Source organism: Hoplias malabaricus, chromosome 9, assembly GCF_029633855.1.
Source record: "Hoplias malabaricus isolate fHopMal1 chromosome 9, fHopMal1.hap1, whole genome shotgun sequence".
Classification (NCBI taxonomy): domain Eukaryota; kingdom Metazoa; phylum Chordata; class Actinopteri; order Characiformes; family Erythrinidae; genus Hoplias; species Hoplias malabaricus.
The window spans coordinates 21,451,933-21,466,866 of NC_089808.1; the positions used below are offsets into that span (position 1 = coordinate 21,451,933).

The 14,934-nt window shown below is 39.4% G+C and overlaps 1 protein-coding gene across 2 annotated transcripts in view; it reads left to right on the top strand.

The window, feature by feature from the left end:
* The window catches only part of epha4b (eph receptor A4b), a 163,954-nt gene that overhangs the window by 14,109 nt on the left and 134,911 nt on the right, over window positions 1-14,934 (top strand). For both annotated transcript variants that reach the window (XM_066680323.1, XM_066680322.1), the window contains exon 2: window positions 11,934-11,998. In XM_066680323.1, coding sequence (XP_066536420.1) covers window positions 11,951-11,998 — 48 coding nt within the window. In that variant the 5' untranslated portion in view covers window positions 11,934-11,950. The remainder of the gene's footprint in view (window positions 1-11,933; window positions 11,999-14,934) is intronic.

A 14,934-nucleotide genomic window follows, 5' to 3' on the forward strand; every position in this document is an offset into this window, starting at 1 on the left:
AGAGTCCCTGACAGAGTCCAACTCTAACTGGAAACCAGTCGGACTTACTGCCAGCCATACGAACCAGACTCCTGTTCTGTTTATACAGGGACTGGATAGCTCATAGCCCAGTACCCCATACTCCCAGAGCACCCCCCACAGAATATCACAAGGGACACGGCATATTCTTTTAAAGCTAAATAAGTCCTCTCTAGATGTGTGTGTATGCATGTGCATATGTGCTCTGGGCTTTTTGTCTGGCTTTGTCTGTGCTATTTGCAGCACAGGCAGAGTGTTTGATTGCTGTCAGGTGCATTAAAGGTACTTCATCCTCACAGATCAGAGAGCATGAAGTAGTATATCAGAGCCACAGACAAACACACACACACACACACACGCACCATCCCTGCCCTTCTCAAAGCAATACACTTCTCCTCTACACCAGGATCCTAATCAGGGTGCAATAGGTGCATACTCTTCTGTACGGCAACGTGATATGGACAAAATTCCATACTGAACTTATATTGCCACGTTTTGGCAATTTATTTAGCAGAATTAGATTTTTCAAAATATCTACTAAATTCAGAATTTAAGATCTTTACATGAGACATGGTTGATGTTTAATGCTCAGCTGTAGAGAAACTAAGCCTTGTCAGTATCGTTTGCAGTGGTGGCGATGTGAACCAGGCAGCCTGATGCTGCTTGATGCTTAAACCGTTTGTTTTGAGTAAAACATTTTACTGTTTTAAATCCATTCTTACTGGAGAGGTAGGTGCAGCCAAACCATCACCAGTGAGAAGTTATTTTGTGAGACTAAATCTAATCTGTGTTACCATTTTTATTATCATGTACACAAACTAGAATGCTAGATTAGGTTGACTGTCATTCTGAATAGCATATGAAATGGCTGTTTTTACATCATAGGCTTTGGACCCTCTGGTCCCTAACACAGAACAGTTTAGAGGGAAACTGGCTCAGGGTAAAGGGCACTCTCTTTATAATTTCACATCTCTCTGTTGAATGGCTTTGTTTATATTTTTTTAGATTAAATTATGCAGAAATATTTCCCTTTCATTTGATATTCCAGCAATTCCAAACCTAATTTCGGTCAGCTGCATCTGTATATGATTAATCACCACAGTCAATAACTATGAAATAACTAGAGCTGTGTATGCAGATTGTTGTGTGACTAAATAATTCGTTACCAAAGCAGTTTCATGGAGCTGTGTTCACTGATTCATTCCAAACCGATCCACCGTATGCAAAGCTAAATGGTGGCACGGTCAATACATTATGTTAAAAGCGTCAGAGCTATTGATTTATCACACTAAAAACTCCAGCCCTTCATGTTGAGTGGCTTCTGATTTGCTCTGGAGGGGGGGTCTTATTCCAGTAAGATATCTCCCCCTGCCTCCCTCACAGCACTTCGTCCCCATGTCCAGCACTGCCTGCTGAGACCAATCAATATCCAAGCATGTTTGAAACTGGAGACTGTTGAAAAGTCACTGCTCTCTGAAAGCGGGGGTTATCAGCAGGGCTGCTCTGAAATCTGCAGACAGTTTCGTCCACATGCCGCTGCTGAACACCACTGCTGCTTAAAAGTTTTCATAACTGTTGCATGAGTCTCTGTTTTTCACAAAGTTACAACAAATTGCAATTACTGATATGACAGTTTCTTGAGTTCTCTGTGATGCTGAGGATGTCACGATGAGATTATAGCGTGATAAATATAGCAGGAGAATATACTTACATTACTGTAAAATATGTTTATCTTTAAGAAATATGTAATAAATATAAATAAAAAATAGGATTCCATTTTTAACATTTTTAAAATTAAGATCAGGTCTTGTCCCTGAAGAGAGGATTGACCAGAGAACTTAATGTTCAGTATCAGCCCCAGATTTACTTTACATATATTGATACCAATAATGACTAATAACTAATACCTAGTATTTTTTTGAAGCGGTTTGCTCATGATGACAATTTGAGTGTGTGTTATTTCAGGTTACATTTATGTTTTTTCTAAAATGTTCTCTTCTTTTCTAGCTTCTTTTTGCTTTGTTTTTTACTGTTTATAATTTGAAATGGCACAGTACATTAAAGTGATTGTCTACAATTGTGGGGAAACGCAGTTCTAAGCTCTGCATTTTTAAAGTGTTTTGAGGGGGAAAACTTTGTATGTGATGAAGTCACCTGTCTGTAAATTTTTTATTCAATGTTTAACTAATTTGCAATTGGAGTTGTTTAGTTTTTTATTACTTTCAGTAATGCAGTTAGCCATCTCCTGAGTTTGGATACATTTCCACCTTAAGTGATCTGAAACAGCAAAAATAAGTCAATATTACCCACATATGGAGCCGGAAGAGAGCAATCCTCTGACATGAGCAGAGAGAGAGAGAGAGAGAGAGAGAGAGAAAGAAAGACTAGCACACCACCCCAAAACAGTTTGTTTTTACTCATTTACAGACACAGGACTTTGTAAACATATTAGACACTTGGGCTTTGTAAACACAGTAAACATGGTTTGAGCATGCAAACACTGGAGAGCTAGCAAATGGTGAGAAAACATCTTCAGAATTTTATAAAAAGTGATTTTTGATTACAGTTGTGAACTATGGCTTTAAAACTAAAAATAACCACTACAGTCTTAAGACATGCTCTGGGTCAAGGCGAGAACGAAGCCCGAAAAAAAAAATGTTTTCTATTTCCCTGTCAAGGTGAGAAGATAGAGATGGATTATCATTATGTTTACTGCACTACAACAGGTTTCTGACAGACTACAGCCTCTGTAAAGGCTAGCATATGATCATGAGTAATGTTAATTTGTAAAGAAAAGTCACTTGTTTATAAAAGATTGTCCTAATTTACTCAACATTCCCAAATATTCAAATTGTCGAATATTGATTAAAATCTTTGCTCATGAGACATTTTACAGTGCCTTCCTGATGGATTGGCTCTACTGATTGCCTGATCCAAAACCCCCAGTCCCTGCAGACAATTTAGTACCCAAATTTAAAACAGCAAGTCTTTTTTGGGTGAAACACGCCTCTAACTCTCCTGACACTAATGGAGCAGCTATAGTCATCATAACTGCCAATCCAGTCAGGGCAAGCTGGAAGGAGACAGATCCTTTGTTGTAACGTGTTGGCTGGGTCTGATTGACTTTGCATTGAGTTCTGAGCTGCTGATGGGGTTTGCTGAAGCCTTTATTAGATAATGTAGAACAGGAGCCGGGCGATGAGGGAGTAATGGGGACAGGTCTTTTAGCACAGAGATATGGAGTGCACAGCAACACAGTTAGAGTTACACTGGATGAGGATTCAGCATGCTCCTCAGGGACAGAGAGGGATGGGGGTGTGGGGGAATGGCGGGGTAGGGAGTGTGAGAGGGAGCGAATAAGAATATGAGAGAGCCGGAGAGTTAGTAGACATCTGGGGAAAGGGGATGGCAGAATGAAACAGAGAACGAGAGAATGGAGTGCCACATGGGGAAGGGGAAAGCAATGTTACACAGAAGAGAGAGAGAGAGAGGAGGAACACATGGGAAAAGGCAGAGTTAAACAGAAAGTTGTGTGAGAGAAGAGGGAATAAAGAGACATGGGGAAATAGGCAAGTACAGTGCAACGTAAAAAAGGAGAAAGAGGCTGAAAGAGAATGGGTAGACATCTATGAGTGAGAGAGAGAGAGAGAGAGAGAGTATAGTGACACATGAGGAAAGGGAGAAGCAGAGTGAAACAGAAGAAGGAGAGAGAAAGAGAGGAGATGATTGGATATTTCTTCATTTCTTCCCCTGGGAACATTTCCCACACATGCTTTAGGCACAACACACAGGAATAAAAGGATAGAAAGAAGAAAGAGTGGATTTGTGATGAAAGGACAGAGAGAACTGACACTTGGCAAGACAGTGGAGATGGATTCATTATCGATTCAACATTTTCAGACACTGGGAGACACAAAAGCAGAGTTATTCTGTTTGTGAATGTCCTCCACCAGGATGACTGCTATCTGTTGCCTTTCCTTTGATTCAGAGTTCACAGATCATGTCTCATCCACTAACACACTGTAATGTGTGGAGTATTAGCTTTACTCTATGTAGAGCTGCGTGATACACACACGAGGTGAATCCCATTTCACCCCTTAGCCCTCTGTTTTGCCTTGGGGTAGGTGGTCTCAATCCTTGTTGGGAAAGAGTGGTAGGGCCAAGGCGGAGAGCTATATACACCTTGAAATGGAGATTTTCAAGGGCACACTTCAAGCCAAGGGCTATTCAGTGGCAAACAAAAAAAGCCACATATATCAGCATTTTCTCCATTAAAATCTATGATAACCTTTGTATTATCGTAGTTTAATGTAGTTTCAGTGCATGATGTGCCATTGCTTCATACCAAGCATAAAATATAGCTGATATTTTGTCAATGTCTCGGACCACATTAAATGTATTATCTCAGTTCCATCAGAAATGGTGAAGCAATTACATGCTAGTGACTGTGGTTACTGCAAAATATGAGAGTGAACTGGAAGTTTCAAACAAAGAAAATGCCTAATAAAGAGCTGGATTCAACTTCATGTCACTTAGAATTAGGAGTGGGTGGTAATATATGATTGTGGAACATTTTTGAATGCCTTTAATTGTTGCCACCTTAAATTTAATTATGTTAAATGCCAGGAGCACTTCTCTGATATCACTGCAGAATGCCAACAGAGAACCACTGAAACACTGCTCTTATTTTATTTTATTCATGTTCTGATGAGGGTCAGGCTCCTGAGGGAAGACACATCCTCTTTTTTAGGGGAAGATTTTAACCGCTACAAATTGTTACTCATTTACAAGGGTCAGGTTAACAGTTGAAAACAAGGGGTAGGGATAAAAATAAAAAATGGGTTTCACCTGAAGAGTTAATACATTGTCACTTTGATAGATTCCTGTGATATGCCTTGCTAAAATGTGTATGATCAAAGGTTTGTGGACACCTAATCACCCAGCATTTCTTCTAAAATCAAGGGTATAGTTGGGATTTTAGTTATTAATGAGGTTAGGTACTGACGTTGGATGATTAGTTATGGATCATAGATACCACTTCATCTCAGCCCTGGTAATGAATGTATCCCCTTTATATTAGAGGAAATGTTGGATGAAAAGGTGTTCTAAAACTTTTGTCCCTGTTGTGTATATTGTCTAGCCTGGCCTACACCTCAGCACCAAAGTATATAATAATTCTGTGAGAAACTTTGGGTTAGAGAGCTTGTGTGCATACCGCAGCTTTCTGTTGTATCTGTATTACAGAGGCAATCATTAATCAATTCATTCATTCATTGTGTTAGTGTCTGGATTACTTTTGGATCTGGATCTTTTCTGTTGAGATTTCCCTCCATTTTTCATTGCTGTGTCTATAACTGCTTCCTGTTCACAATATAGGCCCCACTATTTTAAGGTTCCACCATTTTGTAGTAGTGTTCAAAAACATAGTGGTCAGTTTTCAGTGCATTCAAACTATCCCACAATGCACCGCAGAATGTAGTGTACAACCTGTGTACATTAGTAGATAGCAGATACCCATAATTCACTGTGCTGTTGATAAAGACCCATGTGAAATAGTGTCCAAACTTGTTCACTACCCTCCTGAATTCAGTTCCTTATAATAATAATATTCATATTCATTCATTCATTCATTCATTCATTCGTTGCCTGTAATCACTTATCCAGTTCAGGGTCGCAGTGTGTCCTGGAATCACTGGGCTCAAGGCGGAACACACCCTGGAGTAGGTCCCCAGAGCGACACACACTCACACATTCACTCACATACTCACATCCATGGGCACTTTTGAGTAACCAACCCACCTAACAATGTAACAATAACAACAAATGTATTGTTCATTTCTGGAAATGTTTCTGGTTTTGCTTCTCCAGGTTGCATTAATATGTAACAAAAAATAATACATAGACAATAAACTTAAAACCACACCCTGTTTCGAATACTGCACTACATTTGGACCGTGGGAGGGAACCAAAGCTCCCAGAGAAAATCCACGCAGACACAGGGAGAACACATCAAACTCCTCACAGACAGTCACCCAGAGCGGGACTCAAGCCCACAACCTTCAGGTCACTGGAGCTGTGTGACTGCGACACTACCTGCTGCGCCACTGTGGCACCCCAGCACATTATTAAATTTAGCAAATCAGCAGTCAATCTCCCTGTCTAAAACGAGCCTAGTTCATAAAGGAATAAAGGTGTTCTCCATGCATTGATCCCCTCACTTTCTCCTCAGCTGAAAAACCTCGGGCAACAAGTCCCTCTTTATTTTCGTTATTTGGAAATGACACAGAAGGGAGTGTAATGTTTTACCTTAGGCCAAGTTTAGGACTTTGGGAAAGTGGTTTTTATCCATTCAGCAGTGAGAGGTGAGTTGGGGTGAGGTGTGGAATTTAAGAAGGTTTTCATTTTTCATTATTGTCCATTGTGATTTTGAATTGTGCAACAGTACCGACGAACTTGGTTAACTATTCTAGGTAACAGTATTCAGATTGTGAAATCACTATTTGCAAATATTTTGGTTCTTACTGACGTACAAACCACTATAGTTTCAGTGAAGCAATGGCAGGGCTGTAGAAAGCTAGTTTTTCACATTATTTTACATCTTATATATTGTTTGTGACCATCAAAAATGACAGTTTTCATTTTGTCGGAATGGAAAACAACACCTAGGTCTTTTACATCCTACACTAAGCAGAAAATAAACAGCTAATCCAGAGGGGCAGCTTCTGTTACTTGTGCGTTAACTGACAGAAGTAGCAAAAGCTGTCACTTGACTGGATGTTAGATTTAATTTCACTCTCACTATTGTTGTATGTAGAAATCCACACGAAAAGCTTGTATAATATCTCGTTTTTGAAGAGAGAGTGGGTCCAAATGCTACCTGTAATGACTGGGCACCAGGCAGGAATAGACTCAGTTATTACAGGTCACACCTATGGACACTTTTGGACTTTCAGAGGAAACCCGCACAGATATGTGGAGAACACACCCACACAGCTCCTCACAGTGACCAAAGTCAGAGATTGAATCCACAACCACAGGACCCTAAGGCTATGTGGCACCCTGCTGCCTCTAGTAGTAACAACAAAGAAAAAATAAGTCATGCAAACATGTACTAAACTACTATTTATTGATGAAAAACACTTTATGGGAAGCAACAGAAGGGTGTACTGGAAATACCGTTTGAAATTCAATACGCAGCATTTAGTAACTCAATACAGTACAGAAATTGTTACGCCCTTAATTATGACTCAAATGAAGATCTGCAGTTCATGCAGAAATTTCCTTTCTCTCAAAGTTTATTTGCCCTGAGTCTAATCAATAGCTCATTGTAAGAATGTTCCTGGAACTCAGTGTCATGAGTTTCAGGCTGTTAACATAATGGAAGTGTATTAGGACAAACCCCTGTCTATCTATGGGCCAAATTCACTCCAATTAGATGAAAAACAAGTCCGCATATTGAATGTCTGGAGGCAAAGCTAGTAATGAACTTGTTCCCTATAAGTGGCTTGTACTCTGTGTAAGGCTGTGTTGTGAGCGTTATAGAAATGTGTTTAGAAATAATACAACTTCAATTTCAGACTTGGGCGTAATGGATCTGAAGACCATGTTGAATTTTGTGAGTCAGTAAATTGATTCTGGGATGATTCAGGCTTCCGATCTTATGAGTCTTGACTCAACTTGGAATTCAGAGCTTAGGGCTTATATAGAAATCAAGCAGCAAATGGCGGTTTCTTTGAAAGGAACTGGCCAATTCTAAACTGAGGCCTCAAAACTCAGACTCATCACTTGTGTCTCTGCTAGGATTCACATCTTAGTGACTTAGGCCTTGAGTCACAGTAGTATCCCAGTGATTAGATTCAGATTCAGATTCAGATGTGGATTTGCATTCCAGTCATTGGACTCAGATTTGATTCTCAGTGACTCGTGACTTGACTCTGAGTTGCATTCCAGTGATTAGACTTAGATTTGATTCCCAGTGACTCGTTGCTTGACTCGGATTTGCATTCCAGTGATTAGACTCAGATTCAATTCCCAGTGACTTGTGGCTTGACTCAGATTTGCATTCCAGGGATTAGCTTCAGATTTGATTGCCAGTGTCTTGTGACTTGACTTTCAGGAGCATCTTTGTGATTAGAAACAGATTTGTCTCCTAGTGTCTCACGACTTGATTTGGATTTTCATTCCAGTCATTAGACTCAGATTTGATTCCCAGAGACTTGTGGCTTCACTTGGAGAAGCATCCCAGTGATTAGACTCCGATTCTGTTCACAGTGACTCGTGACTCAGATTTGCATCCCAGTGATTAGACTTGGGTTCGATTCTCTGTGCCTTGTGACTTGAGTGTAGCTTTCTTAAAGCCTCACTTTGAAGCATCTCTGGCCTGTAAAGTGTTTTCTAAGCACAGGGAGAGTTTTTTTTTTTTGTTGTTGTTTTTTTCAGTGGCGGAGATCACTAATACCCACAAATGAAGCACTGTGTATGTAGTTGACAATTTTTGACCCATCATTGTAAGATCTGACAAGCGCATGCCAGCTCCGTAGCTGCTCTGAAGACTGGAATGCTGCCTCTCTGATTGTTACTGTCTTTTCACAGTGCACTGAATAGACAGGATGGGTGAATACAGCTCTTTCTGGCTGAAGAATTGCAGTCGGCATGTGGGAAGCTATTTACGAATCACTCTCCATTAATCTTTAACAAACACACCACTGACTTTATAAATCAACCACACGTGCACACTTTATCACGGGGTATCTCTCTCTCTCTCTCTCTCTCTCTCTCTCTCTCTCTCTCTCTCTCTCTCTCTCTCTCTCTCACGCTCCCCATTTTCACCTGTTGTAAAGTCTACACAGTATTTGTTTCCTGTATTGACCTGTCCTGACATTACAGTAAAACACTAAACAATGCAACAAAATCAATTAAGCATTAGAAGCTGTAATGTGACCTGCATGCTACACTGAAGTGATTTAAGTGAAGCTCATCTGAGCTCAGCAATTTCTCTCAGTTGATTTCTTACAATATTGACTCTAAATGTTTTTGTCTGCCCAAATAGGGTTCCCACATGTCTCTGAAACCATAGAGTGATAAAGTGTGCTGGAAATATCAGTGCAGTCTTGGAAACACTGAGCAGGATTGGATACTGTAGCGTATTGTTAGCAACTGATACCCAATTAGAGTGCCTTTAAAGAGACAATGAATGGCATATAGTTTTTGTTAATTTTGTTGTTGGTTAATAACACAGTTAGGGACATTAAGGCATAGACATTCAGACAAAATTACTGTATGGCTATTTAAACTTTGTTATCTATATTTTGTTCTCGATGGTAAGTCACAAACCATCGTGTCCTTGTCATTCAAAGCGGATTCAAGAAACAATCTGCGTATTTTAACTAGAGATGGGTTCGTTCCAATCCTATATCGATATCAGGCCCGATTTTGATGTCATTCACTTATCACATACCAGACAGAGAGGGCCAATACCTTACGATCCTTATTCCTGTCCACAGCTTGTGTGGACACAACTGGTGTGTTTGTGTCTGTGGGCAAAACTTAGCTTTTGGAAAAATGCTGCTGTCACACTGTGAGCTGCACAGTTTACATTAGCAGAGCATGTTCAGAATCACATGTGTGTGTGTGTGTGTGTGTGTGTGTTTCTGTGAGATAGAGAGAAAGAGAGAGAGACTGAGGAGATTGTCTGCAGCAGGTTCTATGGTGTTCTGTTTAGAAATGTGTGGTATCCACATGTTCATACCCTCATACTGTCTCACAATATTACCACTGTATACTGTGGGGGTATAAAGTGGGTTGGTAGTGCACTGACGGGCTACATGAACCTCATATCTGAGTGTGGGTTGAGTGAAGGGTTTTTGGCGCTGTGCAGTTCAGCTCAGCACACCCAGTGCATACAGACACACATGTTGACAATAAAAACCTGTTTCTGAGAGAGCAAATTTCAGCGACTGGTGCTGGGGGATTAGAAGATTTGAAAATAAGCAAAATAAGATAAATAAGGCTCAAAATAAGGCTCTACACTGTTTAGAAGCATAGCTGGCCAGTTAACAGACACTTGTGGTTTAGCACACAACAGCAGATTATTTTCCAGTGAACTGAGATTCAAAACTGACATATATACTCACGAGTGCCTGTTTCAGGTTCATTTCTCTCTTCTTTAACCCAAACTCAGTGCTAAATGCACAACTGCGGTGGACTACTGGGCTTGTGTTTTCTCCACCTGTTTTCAGAGTGAGACATTACCAGTCGTTAAACTCCCACAACGCCCCCTTCCTGTGGCGCTCTTAAATGCACATAAATGAACTTTACGTAAACTTTACTTCTGTGTACTTAAAGACAATGAACAGAAATTTGACACACCACACACATGTCATATATACCACCCCTCATTTTGAGATATCGTCCACATTTGTAAATACCGCTTTATAGGGTATTACCGTTATAACACCCAACCCTAGTTCTGTTGAAGGTTCAAGGAAGGATATTTACTATTAGGGCACAGAGAGAGACATAGAATAAAGAGTGAGAAAATGAAGAGAAATTCAAACAGACAGTAAAAAAAGAGAATAGAAATGTGTTTTAGAGTTTTTTTGTGTTCTCGTGTAGATGTGGATTTTTTCGGAAATGCTGTTCATGCTGAAGAAGACTTTTTTGAAAATGCAGACAAAATGTTTTATAACAACATAGCACTGACATGACTGTGAGGATAAATGTGTGGGCTTAGGTGTTAACCTGAAGATTGCACTGTTACTAACGTTACTTTATAATGATTTTTTAACCTCGCTGATAGTATGTCAGAGTTGATGTGTAAGACAATGTGACAGGAATGTAATGTAAATGCATTCATTAGGAATTCTTCTAAATTGAATATTGGCATGTAAATTTGGCAGTGGAAGATGATGTAAAGGGAGAACATGAGCATAAGAACACACACGTATATATAATGAAGAACAGCCTATGTCTATAATGTGATTAAACAGAAATGCTCATTTGGCTTGTGACTAAATCCACAGCCAGTAATTGCATGTGTACAAACCTGAACACGGGTTGATTTCCCCTTAATAACATTGCCTCAATTTCCTGCACAGCACAGTTTTCCCTTTCTAAGCCATTTGAAAATCAGATCAGGATTTTTTTTGGATCCCTTCTCCATCTCATTTCAGTGAAAGCCAGAGTGGATGTGACTGCGTGCATGACTCGGCTGCAGTTTGAGCCTGCCCTGTAGTGTGAAAAGGCAACATCTGCAGATGAGCCCTAATTAAAAATTAATGTCTGGCAATGCTAAGACCTTAATTACCCTGGAATACAGCGCAGACTGGGAAAACACAATCCAGAGGCTCAGGACAGGGAAGAGGGAGTGGGCCTCAATATGGATTCCGCATGTCAAATATCTGGGAGTGCCTTAGCTATTAAAACTTTGTTGGTTTGCAGGAGCATTTATATACGAACTGGTTGTGTACCCATGTAAATCTTAGAACATGCTTCTCAAGCTTTAGACTCAAGCAAAGCTTTCCACTAGTAGTATCCTTCCATGACCTGCAGCAATAATAACACTGAGTAAACCTTATTACTTTCGGCTGTTGAAGTGCAAAGTGTGTGCAGGATTTGTTTTCACATGCCGCTTGTCATGGGTCTGTTATTGATAGCTCTGCCTTACAAACCCCCGTTTCTCTACTGAGGGGTCACCAGCAGCGTGCTTTCCCCTGGGGTGATGAATTGGGGGCTTCTGGGAATGATTTAGACCGCGAGGCTTGACTAACGTCCAGGAGACTGCTGTTCTGATTATCTTCCACTGAGCTGTAATTTACCACTAGCCAAAAACAATTGTAAATTCAAATGGCCAAAATAACAGTCTGGTTTTACTAATAAAATGTCACATTTCTTTCTCCCTCTGTTTCTGTCTTTAGTTACGTTATTGGACTCTATGTCTGCTCTGGGAGACCTTGGTTGGGAGGCCTATCCAGCAGAAGGGGTGAGTAGAAACAAAACCATCCACAGGCCTCATTAAGGAACACAGAAATGTAGTGTATAAAAAGGGCAAACTCATTTCAACAGCTGTGAGGGAATAGTCTTTTCCGCTAGTTATCTATCTAAACAGTATCTTACTGATATGATTGTCAGTTTTGCATCAGGGAAATTAATTATGATTATACATGAATTAGAACAGAAATATCTAGATTATAGTAAATTATAATTACGTAATTTCTGATTACAGTTTTAAAGTGCTCTTAAATTAATCATGAATGGTGAATGTTATAGGACCAGAGGGTTATGTTGGTTTAACTGGGTCCATTTTTTTCACACAGAGGGTTTTGGTGCATTATAATTTGTGCTTGCCAATTTTTTTTTTCAAGCACTTTATCAAACGCAGTATGACAATTTAACATCACGATTGTAGTGGCCAAAATTTTCACTGTTATCAGTATTGTTGGTGTATCTTTAAAATTTATTGAACACTTTCCAAAAGTACTGATCCACAAACTGAAGTAATTAGCACCAATATGTACTTATTTAAATAAAAATTAAACAAAAGTAAACCCAAATGATCAGTAAATCTTCAGTTTTGTTTTATTACCACAAAAACAAATACATTTATAACCCTCAATATTGTTTTTCTGGAAATATTTACTGCATAGATAAAACTGTGGTTCCTTTTTAAGCGGCATGTTTATTTCAAACAGCTAGTAGAGCGCAAAGGAGAATGCATTTGAATGTGACATTAAACCATTTAAGGTGGATGTTTGGTTTGATACCAAGCTCTGTTTAAGGTAGAATGAATCTCAGAACATCTTCACAATTTAAAGTGGGGGAAAAAAGCACTGGTATATAATAGCATCATTTAAGCTGGAATGGAACACTGCCCCATTTAAGGTGGATTGGGTTTGTAATTCTAGCTTGAATGCATTCTTTTTTGCCTGAGACATTTTGTTTGTTGTTAAAAATGAAAAGAAGTGACAAAACCAGCACATTTCTACAGCCACATGTGTGTTAACAGGAGGATCAGCATCATTTACAGATCCTTAGTTTACACCTCAGTGTTCAGGAGCTCCGGAGTGGTGCCCAATCTCACCTCCTGGTCCTGATTTCATGTCCCCTGGTTTTGAGAGTACTTGTGGAGTGAAATCAGGATGGGGAGGTGAGATTGGCCACCACACTGTGGCTCTGTCACTGTGCCACGTTTTCCTTGACACAAAACAAACCTACGTTATGTGCAGAGCAATTTTGGTTGATGCTGTAACTTGAAAATCGTGGTAACTGTGGTAATTAACATTTAAATATTACTAAAAACTGCCAGGAATTTTATCATGGTTTACAGTGAAACCGGTGACTGTTTTAAGTCTAGTACCAATATATGTTTGAATTTTAATCTTAATCAGTATGTGTATAGTTTAATCCTAATCCACAAGTAAGTCCATTTACCAACAGGATTGTTTTAAAACATTTTGAAATAAGAGTGTGATAAAGTATATGAGCATTGTAGTAAATTCCCCAGCCCATACAGTCCATACACATAAACTAATCTGCAAAAGCAACCTGTTTTGAATCCACAATTTTTGATTATGTCACAAAAAAAAATAAAATAAAATAAAATAAAATAAAAAATAAAAACAAAGCAGTTTAACCTTTCCTCTTCATGTTGAAGTTGTAAACAGGGTTTCATTGACCCTGATGTTCATGTAAGAAACAACTGAGGGTATTTTTGGTACATACTCCCACAAATGTCATAAGTGGACTTCAGGAGGAAAGAAAAGCAAACAGTGTAGGATGGGGGACCTTTAAATGCTGCTTACAGTACCAGCATGCCTGTCATTGGTCATTCCAGTCAAGCGCTTAAGCTTGTGCAAGCTGGCAAGAAAACCATTGGGCTTCATTATATCCAAACGACTTACTTCCTCTGGACCCAGACAACTTTTTGAACCTTTGTCCAAGACTTTGCATGTTTTTTTCAGCAGTAATTGCAGTGGAAAATGCGTTCCTTCCTTAGAATAGCGGCGGGAAGTCCCAAGTCCACCTGCTCATGCATATTTATGAGCATGGATAAGAGCACTGCACAGAAAGTGGTTTCTCTAGTTCAAATATGTCCACTGTGTGTGAAGGCGCATGTGTTTGTGAAACGGCCTCAAGGTCATCCGTGTGGTTTCCAAAGGCAGCTGGGTTTTAGGGGCTTAGCTTTGTTTCCAGCAACGGGCAGCGCAGGTTTATTGGAACAGCAAAAGCCTGCACACGTTTTCCTACTTACTCGAGGAGGAAGTAAGATTATGATCCTTCAAAGCAGGAACACAATCCCTCATGGCTGAGAGGACCTTCCTGAGAGAGAGAGAGAGAGAGAGAGAGAGAGAGAGAGAGAGAGAGAGAGAGAGAGAGATGAGGGAAGAGTGATGCTCCATCTGTTTTATGAGGTGCTCTTTTCAGCCTCAAAGTAATCAAGTTAGCAAAAGTCGTACCAGCCTTAAAAGAAAATCTTCAGGGATTATCTGACTTTTTAATGGTTTAATAGAGCAGTCAAAAGCTAGATCATATCTCTGTCCTTTTTGTTCCCTCATGAGCATAGATTCACTAGCATTTGTATTTATTTGTTTATGTATTTCATAGCTTTCCAATGAAAAACATGGATTTGTTTTAGCTTACTACATCATTTGAACACAGGATCTGTCCTTCACATTGTGTAAAAAAATCATGATGATTGGACCAATAGAAATGCTCAAAATTTACTTGGAAATAAAATTCTATTTAGTAGTCTATTTACACTGATTTCCTTTGGGAGATAAGTAGTTTTTTTTCATTTTCCTTTAAAGTCGCTATTTTGGAGATACATGTTTTTAACTGGACAGCAATTGTACATATGTCCCATATGAATTACGTATATCTACTGTACCGAATCATCTATTTCATTTATCAACAATAAGT